The following is a 22,967-nucleotide window of genomic DNA, read 5'->3' on the forward strand; positions in this document are numbered from 1 at the left end:
TACTGTTGACTCATGTCAGTGGAATATACATTTCACAGAAGAAGAATGAATCAGGCAATAGAGCCTATCTGAGTCTGCACTGCTACATCCTGTTCAATTAGCTCTGTGAAAACACACGTTTTTCTACTTTCTCGAGCTGCCACGATTACCGTAATTTCCGCACTATAAGGCGCACCTGAGTATAAGCTGCAGCAGCAAAATTGCCTGTTTGTTACATATATAAGCCGCACCGGACTATAAGCCGCAGGTGTTTTAATGTTTAATTACCATATGTAAGGGTTCGTGCACAGAGGGGATTGTCGGGAAAGAGATGGCTGTTTGAGGAAGCTCCCATTTATTAACATTTCAACAAAATAACATAACACAATACCACCTGTGTTTTTTTTTACAGTGCAGTGTCTGCGGTGTGGTGAAAAGAGGGCAAGGGAGGAAATTAAAACAGAAGTGGATTTATAGTTAGAAAGAGTGCTAAAGAAGAGAGAATTCCGTTTTTTCTTTTTTCTTTTAGTTACTCACAGTACTATTGACCAGTCCAACTCAAAAGATATTCATATTCGATATGAAGATGGCCCTCGGTGGCAGGCTGGGGTCTGGACGTGGCCGAGGCGCCCGGTGTGCCCTGTCCACCTCTGGTGGTTTCTCGCCTTCCTTCAGGTCCAGGATGTAACACAGGATTTTGCCAAGGAAAGCGTCCATGTCACCAATCTCAGCTCCCTCTTTTACATTGATCAGGCGAATGTTATTTCTTTTACTCCTGCTGATTAAGTCATCAACCTGCGTGTGCAGGGTTTCGATTTGTTTTTGCATTTTATCCATTTTCAGACTCACTGTGTTGTTTTTGTCCTCCAGTGCGCTGATGCGCTTTTCCGCATTAGAAACTCTGTTCACGGTTGCCTTATTTTCTTTAGTGAGTGAGTGGATGGACTTCTGCACGTTTTCAAACTTGTTTTCAAGCTGCTCAAACCTCTGAGCGATGTCGGACTTAATCGATAGTGTTTCACGGAGTAAAAGTTTAGCCCAAGCCGGTGTATCTCCAGCCTCCAGCAGGTGAGTCATTTCCTCATTCATGGCGGTGATTGCTTCGTCTTTTTCTTTCTGCTTACTGGTTTTCAGTCTTGTGCTTCTTCCAGCAGACATTCGCCCCACTCTTTAAAGTTATTCAGTTGGTTCTGGTCACCTTATTCATTTTAGATCAGATCGCTAAAACATATTGTTTGGTCTGGTGTAGCAGCTGTCTAGCTGAGCGCCATGTTCGCCGTGCGATCACGTGATGCCGGTTGATTTCCGCCAAATGATGTGCAGATGAAGCTGTGTAACCTGTAAAATCCATAGATTTAGGAGGTCCCCTAGTGGCCGTTAGCTGGAAAAATCCATAGATAAGCCGCACCGTTATATAAGCCGCAGGGCCGAAAAATGGGGAAAAAGTCGCGGCTTATAGTGCGGAAATTACGGTAATCGATTAGTCGATCGACAGAAAGTTAATCGACAACTATTTTGATAATCGATTCATCGTTTTGAGTACAATTTTAAGAGAAAAGGTGATTCCAGCTTCTGAAATGTGAATATTTTCTGGTTTCTTTACTCCTGTATGACAGTAAACTGATATTATCTTTGAGTTGTGGACAAAAACAAGACATTTGAGGGCATCATCTTGAACTTTGGGAAACACTGATCATCATTTGCCATCATTTTCTGACACTTTATAGACCAAACAACGAATCGATTAATCGAGAAAATAATCGACAGATTAATCGATTATGAAAATGATCGTTAGTGGCAGCCCTACTACTTTCTCCTGGAGGTTAGAACAAGGGCTGTCAAAATTAATTGTTTAATCGATGCATTGCGATACGGACATGTGACTCAAATCAAATAGAATCATTGACAGATAATGGCTGAATGGTTTATGTTTAAATGTATGTTGACATTCAGATTTTAAAGCGCTTTCTAAGTAAAAAAGGGAGTTGATATTTATCTGCCTGCTTGTATTAACTGATGAAAAAGTAGCCATGTGCAGTAATGATATAGAAAATTGAGGATGTGATACTTTGAGTTGCAATACTTTGAGCTGTATCCAGATGCATCGTGATGATTCATGGAATCGAAGAAGACAGATAAATCGTACTCGAATCGAATCGTGAGGCCAGTGAAGATTCACAGCCCTAGTTAAAACGCATGTATGTTTCTTACAGCGTACACATGTATGTTTAGTGGTCTTCTTTCTCCTGGAGGTTAAAACACATGTATGTTTAGTGGTCTACTTTCTCCTGCAGGTTAAAACACATGTATGTTTAGTGGTCTACTTTCTCCTGCAGGTTAAAACACATGTATGTTTAGTGGTCTTCTTTCTCCTGGAGGTTAAAACACATGTATGTTTAGTGGTCTACTTTCTCCTGCAGGTTAAAACACATGTAGTGCTCTACTTTCTCCTGCAGGTTAAAACACATGTATGTTAGTGCTCTACTTTCTCCTGCAGGTTAAAACACATGTATGTTTAGTGGTCTACTTTCTCCTGCAGGTTAAAACACATGTATGTTTAGTGGTCTACTTTCTCCTGCAGGTTAAACACATGTATGTTTAGTGGTCTACTTTCTCCTGCAGGTTAAAACACATGTATGTTTAGTGGTCTACTTTCTCCTGCAGGTTAAAACACATGTATGTTAGTGCTCTACTTTCTCCTGCAGGTTAAAACACATGTATGTTTAGTGCTCTACTTTCTCCTGGAGGTTAAAACACATGTATGTTTAGTGGTCTACTTTCTCCTGCAGGTTAAAACACATGTATGGTTAGTGCTCTACTTTCTCCTGGAGGTTAAAACACATGTATGTTTAGTGGTCTACTTTCTCCTGGAGGTTAAAACACATGTATGTTTAGTGCTCTACTTTCTCCTGCAGGTTAAAACACATGTATGTTTAGTGCTCTACTTTCTCCTGGAGGTTAAAACACATGTATGTTTAGTGGTCTACTTTCTCCTGCAGGTTAAAACACATGTATGTTTAGTGGTCTACTTTCTCCTGCAGGTTAAAACACATGTATGTTAGTGCTCTACTTTCTCCTGCAGGTTAAAACACATGTATGTTTAGTGGTCTACTTTCTCCTGCAGGTTAAAACACATGTATGTTAGTGCTCTACTTTCTCCTGGAGGTTAAAACACATGTATGTTTAGTGGTCTACTTTCTCCTGGAGGTTAAAACACATGTATGTTTAGTGGTCTACTTTCTCCTGCAGGTTAAAACACATGTATGTTAGTGCTCTACTTTCTCCTGGAGGTTAAAACACATGTATGTTTAGTGCTCTACTTTCTCCTGGAGGTTAAAACACATGTATGTTTAGTGCTCTACTTTCTCCTGGAGGTTAAAACACATGTATGTTTAGTGGTCTACTTTCTCCTGGAGGTTAAAACACATGTATGTTTAGTGCTCTACTTTCTCCTGGAGGTTAAAACACATGTATGTTTAGTGGTCTTCTTTCTCCTGGAGGTTAAAACACATGTATGTTTAGTGGTCTACTTTCTCCTGCAGGTTAAAACACATGTATGTTTAGTGGTCTACTTTCTCCTGCAGGTTAAAACACATGTATGTTAGTGCTCTACTTTCTCCTGCAGGTTAAAACACATGTATGTTTAGTGGTCTACTTTCTCCTGCAGGTTAAAACACATGTATGTTAGTGCTCTACTTTCTCCTGCAGGTTAAAACACATGTATGTTTAGTGGTCTACTTTCTCCTGCAGGTTAAAACACATGTATGTTAGTGCTCTACTTTCTCCTGGAGGTTAAAACACATGTATGTTTAGTGGTCTACTTTCTCCTGGAGGTTAAAACACATGTATGTTTAGTGCTCTACTTTCTCCTGGAAGTTCTCCCCAGGCAGCGAGTGGCTTGCGCTCTAAATCCCTCTGACCTTGTGCTCCCTCGCCTCTTGACGAGCAGCCAAGCGAGCCATAGTAAACAGCAGGGGGGATAAACAACTTAGCAGAGGCCGGGCCAATGGAGGGCCGGGCCAAAGGAGAGCCAAAGTCCACGTCACTTTCTGCTTCAGCATGCGTACAAGACCTTTCATCCGCCATTTATTTTCCCATAGACATTTCGTAAAATGCTTATAAAAATAGTTGTCCTTTGTCAAACCAAACGATTCAGCTATATTTAGAAACAGGAGAGCCCATATAACATTTCACTTAGACCAAAACTTAACTATAGTCTCTCTCTTTCTAAATATAGCTGAATTGTTTGGTTTGACCAAGTAAAACTATTTTTAAAGGCATTTTACAAAATGTCTATGGGAAAATAAATAGCGGGTGAAAGCCATCTGGTACACATGCTGAAGCAGGAAGTGTCGTTGGCTTTGGCTCTCGGTGGAGGGCGGGGCTAAATGGGGATCTGAAGAGTTCAGGCCAGGATCAGCGGCTGGAGGATCCTTACACGCTCTCTGCAAGACTCTGTCTGTCAGCTGACACTCTGCAATGTTGATGCTGGACAGAGTGGGACCTCGCCTCGCTGTGGAAGAATTACATCTGTGTCCTACTTGGCTGCAGATTCACTGGTAGCTGGCGAGGCTTTCCCGTGCATATACAAAACATCTCAAAGCAAAGCCACACCTTTGAGACCACGCTTTGTTTCATGTCACAAATAACATGGACATCTGGGCGGGAATTCGATCTGTTTTTTTTGGCACCTTTCGAAAAGGAGTTATTTGCAAAGCCGCTCCTCAAACCTCCAGGCTGCAGCCGGTGAGCTCACTGAAGGATCATTAAAGCTCGTCTTGAGAGCCATTGCAGACTATTACAGACGTGATGTGTCAGTGAGGAAATGTGTCGGCTGTGTGGAAGACACTCCCCAAACCACAACGTCCCTCTGAAGCGTTCCCACTAGCACAACAAAGCTAAATAGAGCAAGTGCATTGCTTAAAAAGAAAGTGTCAGTTTCCCACTGTGGCATGGACAAGTGCACTGCTTAAAAAAATATATAATAATAATAATAATAATAATAATAATAATAATAATAATAATAATAATAATAATAATAATAATAATAATAATAATAATAATAATAATAATAATAATAATAATAAAAAATAAAATAAATAAATAAAGCGTGTAATTTCCCACTGTGAATGGCAGGACAAGTGCAGTTCTCAGTCACTCAAAAGGAAAGGTAAGCAAACACTGAAACGGAGGCAAAGCTGTTTTCAAAGTGACCGGGGACTGTGACAAGTGACAAGTGACAAGTGGCAAGTCTGTGCCAAACAACACAGTGATGCAACGTAATGTTCAACCAGGCTGGTAAATGGCTGCATACCACAGCCATGAGTCAACACCTCCTGCTAATACAGGAGAGCTAAGTGAGCCTGCACTATTGATACCAAATGAAATGTCAGTACTGCTGCAAGAAGCAAGAAGGTGCAGGCGACAACAGAGTGAGAGGCCTTTTCAATCTCCTGGTCTACTACTGACCTTTGGCTGTGTCTGTGTGTGTGTGTGTGTGTGTGTGTGTGTGTGTGTGTGTGTGTGTGTGTGTGTGTGTGTGTGTGTGTGTGTGTGTGTGTGTGTGTGTGTGTGTGTGTGTGTGTGTGTGTGTGTGTGCGTGCGTGCGTGCGTGCGTGCGTGCGTGCGTGTGCGCGTTTCGGGTATTCCAGTCTCGAGAGATAGAACGATGATTTACAGTGAGTCATCGGAGCAGCTGGAGGAGTCGACCAGGCGCCACCGACGCTTGTGAAAGTATTGATCTTAGCTGCTGCCGTCTCTGTGACTACTGTTCCCGGAGACTGCTGAGTGCAGGCAACACTAAGAGAAATGCTCACGGGCATCCGGGTAGTGCAGCAGCAACACTAAGAGAAATGCTCACGGGCATCCGGGTAGTGCAGCAGCAACACTAAGAGAAATGCTCACGGGCATCCGGGTAGTGCAGCAGCAACACTAAGAGAAATGCTCAGGGGCATCCGGGTAGTGCAGCAGCAACACTAAGAGAAATGCTCACAGGCATCCGGGTAGTGCAGCAGCAGCAGCGCTAGATTCCCTGCCTGCCAACACGAGGGTCGCAGGTTCGAACTCCTGTCCTGCTGGGAAAACACCTCGCAGTCAGAGGTGAAAAGAAGCGGCGGGCGGCTGCACGTGTATCGGAGGAGGCGGGCGCTAGTCTACAACTCCCCCCAGATGGGCGGAGGGGGGCGGAGCAACAAGCTAACCTTGCGAGGCAGCTGGATTCGCACGAGATCAGATCACATGACAGATCCATCTTGCCACGCTCCAATCTGAACCACCGGTGGTTCAATCTGAAGTGGTTCAATCTGAACCACCGGTGGTTCAATCTGAAGTGGTTCAATCTGAACCACCGGTGGTTCGCACCAATCAGCATCCCATGATGCAGCTATAGAGGCGGGATTTATGATGGTCCATCCAATCACCTGCCAGGTATTTTTCCCAGGTGGAGATGTGAAAACAAACCATCTGGCAGCGTCAGGTTAGCAACACCCGGGACAGCAGGGGGCACTGGCCTGGTACAATTGGGGAGAACATTGTGATTGAGCGGCATTGTGATTTCTCTCCCTGGTGGTCAACATCCGAAGAGAAATGACTGCAGTTGATGTATTGTAAGTGAGAGGCAGGGATGTCGTGGACCGTTTTGTTGGTTGGTTAATAATAGCCTGAGTTTACTTCCTTGTTCCGTCATAATAACACACCATGTGAACTCTTTTCAGCCAATGACAAGGCTTATGATGCACTCTCATGGTTAGTATGATCGGAAAGCCAGAGCTTGTGGCTTTTCTTTTACCAACCACATCACCATTGATCAGTGTTGGGCAAGTTACTTTCAAAATGTAATATACTACATATTACTAGTTACTTTCATTTGAAAGTAATAAGTAATAAGCTGCTCAATATAACCATCAGTATAGAGGAGACTGACAGCAGGGACAGAATCGGAGTGGAAGACCATGATGCAGTGTGTCTCTACATACAGTCTATATGGTCTCTACACACATACAGGTTTGTGACACACACTGCTGTAGGAAGACTATGATGCAGTGTGTCTCTACATACAGTCTATATCAGTGGTAGCCAACACGGCGCCCGCGGGCGACCAGGTGCCCGCGGGGTGGCGCTGTGGCGCCCGCAGGCCACGTTCAGAAAGATGTAAAAAAAAAAAAAAAAAAAATTTTTTTTTTTACACAAACAAGACAAAACAGACAAACAGGCTCAGCCACAGGGGAAAGAAAGGAAAAACAAAAAACAAAACAAAAAAATATAATGAGAAAAATTATTTTGTATTTGTTTTTCTCCTCCCTTCCCACAATAACACACAAATGTAGAAAATAATTGGTTTAACAATGCATACGTTTTAAAAACGTTTATTGTCTGTGTATAATTTATTTTCTGTGTATAATTAATTATTGATTAACTATTTTGATCCACCTGGGCTGGGGTCAAAGTTTAGTTTTACGTTACGTCACTACGTCATTCACTCTGCAACAGTGCGACTGCCAGCTGAAGAAAAAACATTACCAATTTCAAGAGGAGTGGGAGGAAGAGTTCTTCTTCACAACAGTGAAAGAAAAGAGTGTATGTCTCGATTAAACGCATAATACTGATTATTTAAAGGTAAATCGAGCAAATTTCAACAGGTAGCCCCCCACATGACTCTCTACCCTTCAGGTAGCCCTCGACCTCAAAAAGGTTGGTGACCCCTGGTCTCTGCACACATACAGGTTTGTGACACACACTGCTGCAGGAAGACCATGATGCAGTGTGTCTCTACATACAGTCTATATGGTCTCTACACACATACAGGTTTGTGACACACTGCTGCAGGAAGACCATGATGCAGTGTGTCTCTACATACAGTCTATATGGTCTCTACACACATACAGGTTTGTGTCACACACTGCTGCAGGAAGACTATGATGCATTGTGTCACTACATACAGTCTATATGGTCTCTACACACATAAAGGTTTGTGACACACACTGCTGCAGGAAGACCATGATGCAGTGTGTCTCTACATACAGTCTATATGGTCTCTCTACACACATAAAGGTTTGTGACACACACTGCTGCAGGAAGACCATGATGCAGTGTGTCTCTACATACAGTCTATATGGTCTCTACACACATACAGGTTTGTGACACACACTGCTGCAGGAAGACTATGATGCATTGTGTCACTACATACAGTCTATATGGTCTCTACACACATACAGGTTTGTGACACACTGCTGCAGGAAGACTATGATGCAGTGTGTCTCTACATACAGTCTATATGGTCTCTGCACACATACAGGTTTGTGACACACACTGCTGCAGGAAGACTATGATGCAGTGTGTCTCTACATACAGTCTATATGGTCTCTACACACATACAGGTTTGTGACACACTGCTGCAGGAAGACTATGATGCAGTGTGTCTCTACCTACAGTCTATATGGTCTCTGCACACATACAGGTTTGTGACACACACTGCTGCAGGAAGACTATGATGCAGTGTGTCTCTACCTACAGTCTATATGGTCTCTACACACATACAGGTTTGTGACACACACTGCTGCAGGAAGACTATGATGCAGTGTGTCTCTACATACAGTCTATATGGTCTCTACACACATACAGGTTTGTGACACACTGCTGCAGGAAGACTATGATGCAGTGTGTCTCTACATACAGTCTATATGGTCTCTGCACACATACAGGTTTGTGACACACACTGCTGCAGGAAGACTATGATGCAGTGTGTCTCTACATACAGTCTATATGGTCTCTACACACATACAGGTTTGTGACACACTGCTGCAGGAAGACTATGATGCAGTGTGTCTCTACCTACAGTCTATATGGTCTCTGCACACATACAGGTTTGTGACACACACTGCTGCAGGAAGACTATGATGCAGTGTGTCTCTACCTACAGTCTATATGGTCTCTACACACATACAGGTTTGTGACACACACTGCTGCAGGAAGACTATGATGCAGTGTGTCTCTACATACAGTCTATATCAGTGGTAGCCAACACGGCGCCCGCGGGCGACCAGGTGCCCGCGGGGTGGCGCTGTGGCGCCCGCAGGCCACGTTCAGAAAGATGTAAAAAAAAAAAAAAAAAAAAAAAAAAAAAGATTTTTTTTTTTTTACACAAACAAGACAAAACAGACAAACAGGCTCAGCCACAGGGGAAAGAAAGGAAAAACAAAAAAACAAAACAAAAAAATATAATCAGAAAAATTATTTTGTATTTGTTTTTCTCCTCCCTTCCCACAATAACACACAAATGTAGAAAATAATTGGTTTAACAATGCATACGTTTTAAAAACGTTTATTGTCTGTGTATAATTTATTTTCTGTGTATAATTAATTATTGATTAACTATTTTGATCCACCTGGGCTGGGGTCAAAGTTTAGTTTTACGTTACGTCACTACGTCATTCACTCTGCAACAGTGCGACTGCCAGCTGAAGAAAAAACATTACCAATTTCAAGAGGAGTGGGAGGAAGAGTTCTTCTTCACAACAGTGAAAGAAAAGAGTGTATGTCTCGATTAAACGCATAATACTGATTATTTAAAGGTAAATCGAGCAAATTTCAACAGGTAGCCCCCCACATGACTCTCTACCCTTCAGGTAGCCCTCGACCTCAAAAAGGTTGGTGACCCCTGGTCTCTGCACACATACAGGTTTGTGACACACACTGCTGCAGGAAGACCATGATGCATTGTGTCACTACATACAGTCTATATGGTCTCTACACACATACAGGTTTGTGACACACTGCTGCAGGAAGACTATGATGCAGTGTGTCTCTACATACAGTCTATATGGTCTCTACACACATACAGGTTTGTGTCACACACTGCTGCAGGAAGACTATGATGCATTGTGTCACTACATACAGTCTATATGGTCTCTACACACATACAGGTTTGTGACACACTGCTGCAGGAAGACTATGATGCAGTGTGTCTCTACATACAGTCTATATGGTCTCTCTACACACATAAAGGTTTGTGACACACACTGCTGCAGGAAGACCATGATGCAGTGTGTCTCTACATACAGTCTATATGGTCTCTACACACATACAGGTTTGTGACACACACTGCTGCAGGAAGACTATGATGCATTGTGTCACTACATACAGTCTATATGGTCTCTACACACATACAGGTTTGTGACACACTGCTGCAGGAAGACTATGATGCAGTGTGTCTCTACATACAGTCTATATGGTCTCTGCACACATACAGGTTTGTGACACACACTGCTGCAGGAAGACCATGATGCATTGTGTCTCTACATACAGTCTATATGGTCTCTACACACATACAGGTTTGTGACACACACTGCTGCAGGAAGACTATGATGCATTGTGTCTCTACATACAGTCTATATGGTCTCTACACACATACAGGTTTGTGACACACACTGCTGCAGGAAGACTATGATGCATTGTGTCTCTACATACAGTCTATATGGTCTCTACACACATACAGGTTTGTGACACACACTGCTGCAGGAAGACCATGATGCATTGTGTCTCTACATACAGTCTATATGGTCTCTACACACATACAGGTTTGTGACACACACTGCTGCAGGAAGACCATGATGCATTGTGTCTCTACATACAGTCTATATGGTCTCTACACACATACAGGTTTGTGACACACACTGCTGCAGGAAGACCATGATGCATTGTGTCTCTACATACAGTCTATATGGTCTCTACACACATACAGGTTTGTGACACACACTGCTGCAGGAAGACCATGATGCATTGTGTCTCTACATACAGTCTATATGGTCTCTCTCTACACACATACAGGTTTGTGACACACACTGCTGCAGGAAGACTATGATGCATTGTGTCTCTACATACAGTCTATATGGTCTCTACACACATACAGGTTTGTGACACACACTGCTGCAGGAAGACCATGATGCATTGTGTCTCTACATACAGTCTATATGGTCTCTCTCTGCACACATACAGGTTTGTGACACACACTGCTGCAGGAAGACTATGATGCAGTGTGTCTCTACATACAGTCTATATGGTCTCTCTCTACACACATACAGGTTTGTGACACACACTGCTGCAGGGAGACTATGATGCAGTGTGTCTCTACATACAGTCTATATGGTCTCTCTCTACACACATACAGGTTTGTGACACACACTGCTGCAGGGAGACTATGATGCAGTGTGTCTCTACATACAGTCTATATGGTCTCTACACACATACAGGTTTGTGACACACACTGCTGCAGGAAGACCATGATGCATTGTGTCTCTACATACAGTCTATATGGTCTCTCTCTGCACACATACAGGTTTGTGACACACACTGCTGCAGGAAGACCATGATGCATTGTGTCTCTACATACAGTCTATATGGTCTCTACACACATACAGGTTTGTGTCACACACTGCTGCAGGAAGACTATGATGCATTGTGTCTCTACATACAGTCTATATGGTCTCTCTACACACATACAGGTTTGTGACACACACTGCTGCAGGAAGACCATGATGCATTGTGTCTCTACATACAGTCTATATGGTCTCTACACACATACAGGTTTGTGACACACACTGCTGCAGGAAGACCATGATGCATTGTGTCTCTACATACAGTCTATATGGTCTCTCTCTGCACACATACAGGTTTGTGACACTGCTGCAGGAAGACCATGATGCATTGTGTCTCTACATACAGTCTATATGGTCTCTGCACACATACAGGTTTGTGACACACACTGCTGCAGGAAGACTATGATGCAGTGTGTCTCTACATACAGTCTATATGGTCTCTACACACATACAGGTTTGTGACACTGCTGCAGGAAGACTATGATGCAGTGTGTCTCTACATACAGTCTATATGGTCTCTACACACATACAGGTTTGTGACACTGCTGCAGGAAGACTATGATGCATTGTGTCTCTACATACAGTCTATATGGTCTCTCTACACACATACAGGTTTGTGACACACACTGCTGCAGGAAGACTATGATGCATTGTGTCTCTACATACAGTCTATATGGTCTCTGCACACATACAGGTTTGTGACACACACTGCTGCAGGAAGACCATGATGCATTGTGTCTCTACATACTAGGGATGGGCATCGAATTTCGAATTTTCGAATAATCGTTGTTATTATCAAGGTCGACTTTTATTATTGAAATTCGAAATTCGAAATTCGAAAAAAAAAAAAAAAAAAAAAAAAAAAAAATTGAGTGAAATGTTGCATTGTCTCCCCTGATTCTAAGTATAGTCAAATCGCTTGGTTTGAGCAAGTAAAACAATTTTTATAAGCATTTTAAGCAAGGTTTATGGAAAAATGAATGGCGGATGAAATCCCATGAAGAGGGAGAGGGGGTGACTTTGGCACCCCTTTGGCACTCAGACCTGAGCCTACTAAATATTTAATGAACCACTCATGATTGTCAAAACTGTTTTTTATTTTCGAAAATGTCAATGTCATGTAACATGTTCTTTACTTCAGTGGTGCAATGCTTGTTTGAGCTAAAATTCCACAGCAGAAGCTTTTTATATTAATTAATAAAGCCGTAGACTTAGAATCAGGGGAGACAATGCAACATTTCACTCACAAAAAAAAAAAAAAAAAACATTTTTTTTTTTTTTTTTCGAATTTCGAATTAAATTCGAATTTGGCCAGCGAATTTCGAATAGTGTTTTTGCTAGAAATGCCCATCCCTACTACATACAGTCTATATGGTCTCTACACACATACAACAGGTTTCTGGGAAAAGGCCTAGCGGGCCTCCCATGTGGATTATGAGATTGACATAAATTCAGGGGAAGGCGGGGCCAAAATGGAGGTGGGGGGGGGGGGGGGGAGTTGAGGATCTTGCTAGTTTGCACAACTAATAGTGTGATGTTATGACAAACAACAAGCCTGTCGTGTGTAAAACAGACTGGACACACGTTTGGAGACACTGGCTCATTGTCAGCTGCTGTTTTGGACGCCTTTGCACAACAGCGGTCACATGCTGCGGGGGGGGGGGGGGGGAGGGGGGGCGGTGTATATTGGCTTTAGCATTAGCAGCAGGGGGGCGGTGTATATTAGCTTTAGCATTAGCAGCAGGGGGGTGGTGTATATTAGCTTTAGCATTATAGCTTTAGCATTAGCAGCAGGGGGGACAGTGTATATTAGCTTTAGCATTAGCAGCAGGGGGGCGGTGTATATTAGCTTTAGCATTAGCAGCAGGGGGGGCAGTGTATATTAGCTTTAGCATTAGCAGCAGGGGGGCGGTGTATATTAGCTTTAGCATTAGCAGCAGGGGGGCGGTGTATATTAGCTTTAGCATTAGCAGCAGGGGGGGGCAGTGTATATTAGCTTTAGCATTAGCAGCAGGGGGGCGGTGTATATTAGCTTTAGCATTAGCAGCAGGGGGGCGGTGTATATTAGCTTTAGCATTAGCAGCAGGGGGGGCGGTGTATATTAGCTTTAGCATTAGCAGCAGGGGGGCGGTGTATATTAGCTTTAGCATTAGCAGCAGGGGGGGTGTATATTAGCTTTAGCATTAGCAGCAGGGGGGGTGTATATTAGCTTTAGCATTAGCAGCAGGGGGGCGGTGTATATTAGCTTTAGCATTAGCAGCTGTCATTGTGGATGTTTTCATTTAGTGAGCTTTGTTATCACTTCCTCCTCACTTTTCAAGGCAGCAGTTCACATAAAGAGTTTGTCTTTTGATCTTGAATCTGAAAATTACATCAGTAAATGGATTAAATGTGGGAGGTTTTGTGGACTTTTGTCATGTTTATGCATCCAGGCATAGGTGCAGATATTAAGGGGGGAGGCAAACAAAGGGACATGTACAGTAGAAAATGGATTCATTATCATAACAGAAAATTAAGTTAATTATGTAATTAATATGACATATACCGACCATAAAGCAATTTCTGGATTACCAGGTGCGACTCGGCAAGCATAACGTTATAATCCAGGGAGTAGAATTTCATTCAATTCTATATGAGTCGCCTTAAAGTTAATGTCCTAGTCTTCTTCTGTTTACAACGACTGCGTATTTACCATGGCATTATTTACCATGTTTTGCAGTGATCAAGGCAAACTGCGTGGTTTTTGACAACGGAATATCGCTTAATCTGTTTCCACTGCACGTTTCGCATTTTCCTTTTATCGATACACCCGACTTTTCCACCTCCCTCAAGCGTGGAAACTTTTTTGCGATATTTGGAGGTTTTTGCGAATTTGGCAGCGTTTCCACTGAGTTTTGTTATGCGCAAATTGAAATTTCGGGTGGATGGAAACCCGACTACTGTTACACTGTCTCAAGCAGTTACAGATAGGAATCTAGGGACGACTCAATAGAAAGCACCCTTTCAACAGTAAAACATACACGTATAGGAACTGCTGCATTTCTACTTTGTATTGTTCAGATCTTCAACCATTCTCAAAGTCAATCTATCTGTGAACATCGGATACGATTGCAGGACTTTAGAGTGGCATCACAACATGTGTACCCTATTGGTTATCGCTGCTGCAAACATAAATACATTTCCCTGACGTGGAAGTCAAAGTCAGCGCCTGTTGTTTACACTGGTGGAATGAACTTTTCTCATACTGTATCTCTGAAAACTCATGTATAAAATGTGTATTTTTGTTTGTGTGTATTGCTTTTATTCTGTGTATTATTCTGTGTATGTATTGTTATCCCTTGTTTATGTTTTTTTATCCCCTGTGCATTTTTATTATATTGTTTTTTTTATTCCCATATTCTGTATTTATCTTGTAGTTTTTAGTTGTTTATGTCCCGAGGACTGCGGGTGAAAATTAGCTTGGGCTAACCCCGGCACTTTTACCGTTGTCACATATGGATGTTTCTGTATGTGTATAACTGTCTTATTCATGTGCATTGTCCTGTCTAAATAAACAATAAAGTAATAAACAATAAAGTAAAGTAAGGATAACTGGCTTATCCTAATTTGGGCCCTCCTCATAAATGTTATTCCAGAGGGAGAAGATACAGTACACTGTACACTGTAGTACTGCATCGTGCTGATTGTAATGTTAGTTTATGGGGGGGGGGGGGGAATGTAAAGTATACTTTTGCCAAATGCAACAAATCCTGGAGAACTGACTTGGACAAGGAGACTGGAATTTAATATTTGATCCATCTTCTGCAACATCTGGTCTCTCCTAGTCTCATGTTTTTATCTGTTCTAGTCTTGTGCTTTTAAATGCGTTGAAAGGTCTTCTGACAGCAGATCAGACTGCCAGCTTTCATATCTGGAGTCATGTTTGCTCTTCAGTAGGGATGCACCATATATCGGCAATCATATCGGTATCAGCAGATGTTAGTCATTTTTTAACATCCGATGCTGCAATGTGGTAATAATGGTAAATCTATATTTATGGGATTTTCCAAATGTTTTGAAAATAGAAATGCATAACTTTTTCTAATTCACAGTGTTTACATGTGTTTTTCAGTATGTACAAAATGTTAGTATCATAGAAATGTGTTTTTATACAGATCATATTGACATCGGTATATCGGTTATCGTGTCGGCCAACATTTTCACATCGGTGCATCCCTACTCTTCAGATGAGGGTTTGTTTCTGTCACTCAGTCTCCTCTCTCTCTCTCTCACCTGCAGACTTTCCTCAGGTAAACCTCTTTATTCTGTCTCAGTCTTGCTGAGTGAAGTGAAGTGAGGGGAAACAGTTGCATTCAGGCTTTTATTCCAGTTTTGTTTCAAGATATGACTCTTTGGAGGGTTTTGTGCTACAGTAAATAAATATGGAAGTCTGAATGACAACCTGTGACCTATGCATGTAGCTGGTGTTTTTTTCTTCTTCTGAGTTTTCCCCATTTTCTCCACAATTATACTTGGCCAATTTATCCCCATGCTGCCCTATTGGCTGCCCCGGTCGCTGCTCCACCCTCTGCTGATCTGGGGAGAGCCGAGACTAGCACCATGCTTCCTCCGACACATGCACAGTTGCCAGCCGCTTCTTTTCACCTGACAGCAGGAAGCTTCACCGGTAGGACACAGCACGTGGGAGGATCACGCTCGTCCCACCAATTCCCTTCCACCCCGACCAGGTGCCACGACCGACCAGAGGAGGCGCTAGTGCAGGGGCTAGTAGGGGTGCTTCCCACCCCTACTAGCCCCTAACCTCTTCTGTTATTGCTGTGATCGCTGCCCCGCATACTGCACAAAGACAAATCCCTCAATTGTAACATGATTACTCGCCAACTATGGCTATTAAAATGACCCATGATTACTCGCTAACTATGGCTATTAAAATCATCCTGAATCGTGTTGTACTGAGACTGAGGGCAACATGCTGCATTACCTGTGGAACAAAAAATGGTGACGGCAGTATACCAGTGACATCATGCCACTATTGGCTGACACCGCCTTCACCCCAACACACTGACTGGCCAGCCTCTGACATACAGCTGCTATTCATTTAGTCCTAATCCCTGAAAACTCCACTTTCCAGAGTTTTGAGACGCTCATTTAGACAACCCGACATTTCCAGCAGGATGAAGCGAACAGGATTCATATGAATGAGAGGGGAAAGTGCTGTCAGTCAAAAGGCTCAGCTTCGTTTTCCTGCTCAGCTTCGTTTCCCTGCTCAGCTACGTTTCCCTGCTCAGCTTCATTCCCCTGCTCAGCTTCATTTCCCTGCTGCTCAGCTTCATTCCCCTGCTCAGCTTCATTTCCCTGGTGCTCAGCTTCATTCCCTGCTCAGCTTCATTTGCCTGCTCAGCTTCACTTGCCTGCTCAGCTTCATTTCCCTGCTCAGCTTCATTCCCTGCTCAGCTTCATTCCCCTGCTCAGCTTCAATCCCCTGCTCAGCTTCATTCCCTGCTCAGCTTCATTTCCCTGCTGCTCAGCTTCATTCCCTGCTCAGCTTCATTCCCTGCTCAGCTTCATTCCCCTGCTCAGCTTCATTCCCTGCTCAGCTTCATTTCCCTGCTGCTCAGCTTCATTTCCCTGCTGCTCAGCTTTATTTCCCTGCTCAGCTTCATTTCCCTACTCAGCTTCATTTCCCTGCTGCTCAGCTTCATTCCCTGCTCAGCTTCATTTCCCTGCTCAGCTTCATGTCCCTGCTGCTCAGCTTCATGTCCCTGCTGCTCAGCTTCATTCCGCTGCTCAGCTTTATTTCCCTGCTGCTCAGCTTCATTTCCCTGCTGCTCAGCTTCATTTCCCTGCTCAGCTTCATTTCCCTGCTGCTCAGCTTCATTCCCCTGCTGCTCAGCTTAATTTCCCTGCTGCTCAGCTTCATTCCCTGCTCAGCTTCATTTCCCTGCTGCTCAGCTTCATTTCCCTGCTGCTCAGCTTCATTCCCTGCTCAGCTTAATTTCCCTGCTGCTCAGCTTAATTTCCCTGCTCAGCTTCATTCCCTGCTGCTCAGCTTCATTTCCCTGCTCAGCTTCATTCCCTGCTGCTCAGCTTCATTTCCCTGCTGCTCAGCTTCATTTCCCTGGTGCTCAGCTTAATTTCCCTGCTGCTCAGCTTCATTCCCTGCTCAGCTTCATTTCCCTGCTGCTCAGCTTCATTTCCCTGGTGCTCAGCTTCATTTCCCTGCTGCTCAGCTTCATTCCCTGCTCAGCTTCATTTCCCTGCTGCTCAGCTTCATTCCCTGCTCAGCTTCATTCCCTGCTCAGCTTCATTTCCCTGCTGCTCAGCTTCATTTCCCTGCTGCTCAGCTTCATTTCCCTGCTGCTCAGCTTCATTTCCCTGCTGCTCAGCTCCTTTTCCCTGATCAGCGATCATCGCCCTCTCCACTGGAAAGTCCAGCCTCACGGCTCAACGTCAGCCCGTGACAACTCGGCACACTTCTCAAGGCGCACAATGGAAGGCCAGGGGGGGAAACTATGTAACAATCAGCCCCACGTCTGTGGAGCTTATTAAAGCAGCCCAATGATAGCAGACTGCTCAATGAGTTCCAGCTTCACTCAGTGGGTATAAAGTGACGGTGTGGAAAGAACAGCGAGAGCAGGGCTGCTCAAGCCCTGACATGCGATGTGGACATGCACTGCTGTGTGTTGTGTGTTCCAGGAAACCAGAGCAACCAGCAGCAGGCAATAGTCTCCCCCCCCCCCCCAGCTAGAGGAGATGCAGCCAAGGTGTGAACTTTGACCTTTGACCCCTGCAACTACTGTGGAATCTAACAGATGGGTTAGCTTGATGACAGGCTCAGTGTAACGGCTCATCTTTGACTTTTTCATCGTGATAATGGAGAGCAAAGATCAAGCGAATTCCCCTGAAATCTATTTGGAAGCCATGTCTACTAAAGTCACATCAGTGAGTGGACCATTCAGGACCAACGTTCTCCTCTAGAGGCTGTTACACACCAAGAGCAACAGCAATTATAGAGCTCAACAGTCACATGACTTTTGGTGACGTTTCCCGCCAAGGAAGTAAGTTCCCCATTCATTTTCTCCAGAAACATTTCGAAGAATCCTTAGGGTTAACCCTAACCCTAACGAGGGGGAAAGAATCGAAAATTCGAGGGGGGGAAATTTGAAAATTATTATTTTTCCCCCCATTGTTATTTTTTGTTCTTGCTCAAACCGAATGTTTTATGGTCACTCACGATTCAGAAGGTCACGGGTCGGCTTGGTTCCAGCCTTAAAACTCCTTATACGAGGAATCAGCCGAGCAGCATTTTGGTAAACAAACCGCGTCACTGGGTGGCAACGGCAATGGAACCCTATGGAGCCCAAGTGGCGGCGAGGCTCGTGTGTCTGACTCTAGCCGTCTAACTCTGTTTACATTTTAAAAACTGCGACAGTTCACACAACTTTAACACGACATGCATATATTATACATCACACTCTTGAGCTACTTCTGCTCTCACTCAGAATGTCAAAATATAAGCGATGTGATGTATAGTCTTTGAGATATTAACGTTTGTTTGGCACAACTCATACTATTAACTGCCGCGGGGTTCTGCATTTCTGGGTCTCAAGTGACGTCACGTTGATTCGTCCTATATAAGGATTTTTCTAAATGTCTCTGGAGAAAATGAAGGGGAACTCACTTCCGGGGGCGGAAAACGTCACGAAAAGTCACGTGACTGTTGAGCTCTGTAAACAGCACGAAATTGTGAGGCGAATTTTAGACCCACCTGTCAATCACAGCAACAGATGTGTACGTGTCGGAAAGCGAATTTCTGAAGAATCGATCTTGATCGGAAAAAAGAAAAGCCGCAATATCGCTTAGCGAAACTTCGCCGTTGGTATGCACGGTTGCATTGACTGGATAATATAGGTTTTGAAAAATATGATTGATGTGCGAATTAAATGCACGGCTGATAGTGTGATGATGTAATCATTCATAACACAGATAATAATAATAATAATAATGCTGTCAGTCAGCCATCAGTCACTGCTCACTTTGTCCCCAGGCAGACACTGAGTTGATATCAGTGTTAGAAGTTTCTGTCACAGCGTATGGGTGTACTGACTCATTCTGTCACAGCGTATGGGTGTACTGTACTGTACACACCACCGTGCACTTGACTCACCTGCGTTGTAGAAGCGATCGAGCACAGTCGTCTCGCCAAAGTCCAGCTTCCCAAAGTGCACGGTCTCCAGCCTGCTGCCCACCGTGTCGCAGGCGTCCTTCAGACACTGCAGCGCCGTGCTCTCTGCGTTGTTATTCTGCTGACTGGCCTCTCCGTTCACCACGTAGGCCACGCTCACCGGACGGCTTTTGCACGGCTTGGCGGCGGACAGCAAGCCTCCACCCTCCACCGGACAGCTCCCAGCAGGGGGGCTGAGAGCCACACCCCCGCCACCAACCACCGAGTCCTGCAACGTTAGTCGAGTAACAACAGGAAGTTAATCGCCAACTATTGTATTGTTAGAATCAATCGTTTTAGACTCATTTTTAAGGGGGGGGGGGGGGGGAGTAAAATGCTCTCTTTCCAGCTTCATATTTTGTAGTTTCTTATAGTCTTCTATGACAGTAAACTGATTATATTCGGGCTGTGTGGACTGTTGGTCAGGAGTCAGGACAAAAGACATCTTATAGAATAGCTAGATTTAGCTACAGTACACACAGTCTGTAAAGTCCTTCGAGACATGCTTGTGAAATGGGCTATATGAAAAAGAATCAAACTTTATATTTGAGGAAGTAATCTTGGGCTTTGGGGAAAAGTGATTGACATTTTTATTTTTTCACCGTTTTGTATTTTATAGACCAAACTACTATAATCGATTAAAGTTAATGGGGGGAAAGTGATTAAAACAGATGAACAGATCATGTTTATAATGGTGGGCTGCAGCCCTACCTGCCAGAAGGTCCCGGCGGCGGGGATACCTGCCGCACGCCCGCTGCTGCTGCTGCTGCCGCCGCCGGGGACGCTCTGTCTGCCGGGGCACGGCCTGAAGGAAGGCACCGACAAGGAGATTGCGTCCAGCTCTTGGCTCATCTTGTCGGTGTTGACAGTGTCACTCATTGAGTTATTAGACGGTGCGTTTGTTGTGGGAGTAGCTGCTCGGCTTCTCCACCGATGCCCCGCCGAGGGCCAGCGCTACACATGGCGGTCACCCATGGACGGTGTGCACGGTCGTTCCAGGCACGGTGCTCCACACCCGGGCTCCACACACACAGGTAGCCTACACAGTCCGCGCGTCGTGCACCATGTTCTGGTTCGGTTGCGAGCTTTCTTCGGAAGGACCCGCCCCGGTAAACCGTGAGGGATATACCGTAACTAGCCTACGGTTGGCAGGTTGGGAGTCACGACGCGATGTGGCAGCTCACGGAGCCGAGGCAGAGCCAGTCAATCCTCCTCGCATTCCTTCTCGGCTCTCTCACAACAAATCCACTGTGTAGTCCCCCAAGTGGAGCAGCACGGAGCGCCAACAGGGCTGTCAGCGTCGCTTCTTTTGAAGCGCAGAGGCGGAAACGTCGTCACGTCAAGCCCGAGTTTCAGGCGCAAAGCTCGGCTGACCTGTCCGTGCAATCATCAATGTCGGCTCTTTCATCTGTCTGGAGACAAAGTGGACACTACAGTGGACCCCGTCCCGCACCACCGAGGAGGCTTTCAAGTCGACCGTCCGGTCCCTGCCCTGTTCACGGTGTTGTTATCTTCCCAGTCCAGACACTCACGCACTGGGCGGAGAGCTGTGCAGCTGGGCGGGGTCTGACCATGTCTGGAGCACTGGGCGGGGCCTGACCATGTCTGGAGCACTGGGCGGGGCCTGACCATGTATGGAGCACTGGGCAGGGGTCTGACCATGTATGGAGCACTGGGCGGGGTCTGACCATGTATGGAGCACTGGGCGGGGTCTGACCATGTATAAAGGAGTATTTCTCCAAAACAGCACAGCAGGACAAAAAGGCTCATTCAGCATTATTCAGTGGCACCAACGCCCCCACGCCAAGCTGCGGTAAGTCCCTCCCACTGTCACTGCCACCAACTTTCCATAACGTTACTACCTGCTGCTGGTATCAATAGAATAGAATAGAATAGAATAGAATAGAATAGAATAGAATAGAATAGAATAGAATAGAATAGAATAGAAAACTAGACTACATCTCAAAGGGTGGCACATTGGCTGAGGACTGACCCCGAACTAGCATCTTAGAGCAGCAAGCATTGGCCCTGAATTCGCAACTGTTGTTTTTTTTTCCTCCCTCTCTCTGTCCCCATTCCCCAAAATAGATTTTGAAATTATGACTAAAACAAGGTCAAATTTAGCCTTAACCTATTTAAAAAAAACAGGGACATTTCCCAATTCGTCCGTTACTGAGTAAAGAAGAAACAAGGACCACAATGGAAATTATTATTATTGTTGTTCTTATTCTTATTTAATTGTTTTAATGATTTTTGTACTTGGAGCTTCTCTGGTTAGAGGAGTCACTTTAAAGATCAATGTAGGCCTAAACAATTTCAATCAAACAACACTCAAAGCGTTTCTAATTAACGTCCATCTCCACAATAAGCTTGTGTGGGTTGCAAACATCTCATAGCTTCTTAGCTAATTGTATTCAGGCCTACTCCCACTATTAATCTTTCATGATCCCAGCAGTTTGCACTATGAAGTGTGGACAGTCATAAGCATCATTGAATTGCCACAACAGAACAGACATCACTTTGGAAGCGAGAGGCAAAGCATGCAGAAAAGAATATCATAATGTTTTACACATTGCTGAGCTTATGGTGGTTAGGAGTGATTTGATTTAAAAATGACAGGTTAATGAAATATGAGTTAGTGTTTTGTTCTATTATTACCAAGTGTTATGTCACTTGGTTTTAGGTCACCTAATTAGCTTTGGCCACATTCTTTCCTGTCACAAGGAGGACACCTTGTGGTTATGACTTGATATTACAGGCCAGGCATGTACACTATGAAGGGGAAATCGAAACATGATTAAGACCATGATGCAGTTTGATTACATATTTAGGATTTACCAATACTACACTGGTTTTCCACGGGAAGCTCTGAACCTGAACTGATTCTAATGAGACATTAGTAACACCATATTTACATCTGGCTTTTAAATTTGACCATTATCCAGATAACTTATGCGGATACAGGTCACATTTAAAACCAGGTGTAAAATTAGCTTGTTTCATTGACACGGTGGCTCAGTGGTTAGCACTGTTGCCTCACAGCAAGAAGGTCCCGGGTTCGAACCCCCGGTCCGTCCCAGGTCCTTTCTGTGTGGACTTTGCATGTTCTTCCCGTGTTTGTGTGGGTTTTCTCCAGGTGCTCCGGTTTCCTCCCACCATCAAAGACATGTATGTTAGGGTTAATACTCCTGTCAAAGACATGTATGTTAGGGTTAATACTCCTGTCAAAGACATGTATGTTAGGGTTAATACTCCTGTCAAAGACATGTATGTTAGGGTTAATACTCCTGTCAAAGACATGTATGTTAGGGTTAATACTCCTGTCATTGCCCCTGACCAAGGCAATGGCAAAAGAACTGGAGTTGGTCCCGGGCGCTGCACTGCGGCTGCCC

The 22,967-nt window shown here is 44.2% G+C and overlaps 1 protein-coding gene across 2 annotated transcripts in view; it reads right to left on the reverse strand.

The window, feature by feature from the left end:
• Positions 1–21,063, reverse strand: part of map3k5 (mitogen-activated protein kinase kinase kinase 5) — a 180,314-nt gene extending 159,251 nt beyond the window's left edge. For both annotated transcript variants that reach the window (XM_083643352.1, XM_083643351.1), the window contains exons 1-2: positions 20,287–21,063; positions 19,519–19,804 (exon numbers count right to left, since the gene is read on the reverse strand). In XM_083643352.1, coding sequence (XP_083499478.1) covers positions 19,519–19,804; positions 20,287–20,454 — 454 coding nt within the window. In that variant the 5' untranslated portion in view covers positions 20,455–21,063. The remainder of the gene's footprint in view (positions 1–19,518; positions 19,805–20,286) is intronic.
• Between the last annotated feature and the right edge of the window lie 1,904 nt (positions 21,064–22,967).

The sequence above is a fragment of the Poromitra crassiceps genome, assembly GCF_964638095.1.
Source record: "Poromitra crassiceps genome assembly, chromosome: 9".
In the NCBI taxonomy this organism is placed as follows: Eukaryota; Metazoa; Chordata; class Actinopteri; order Beryciformes; family Melamphaidae; genus Poromitra; species Poromitra crassiceps.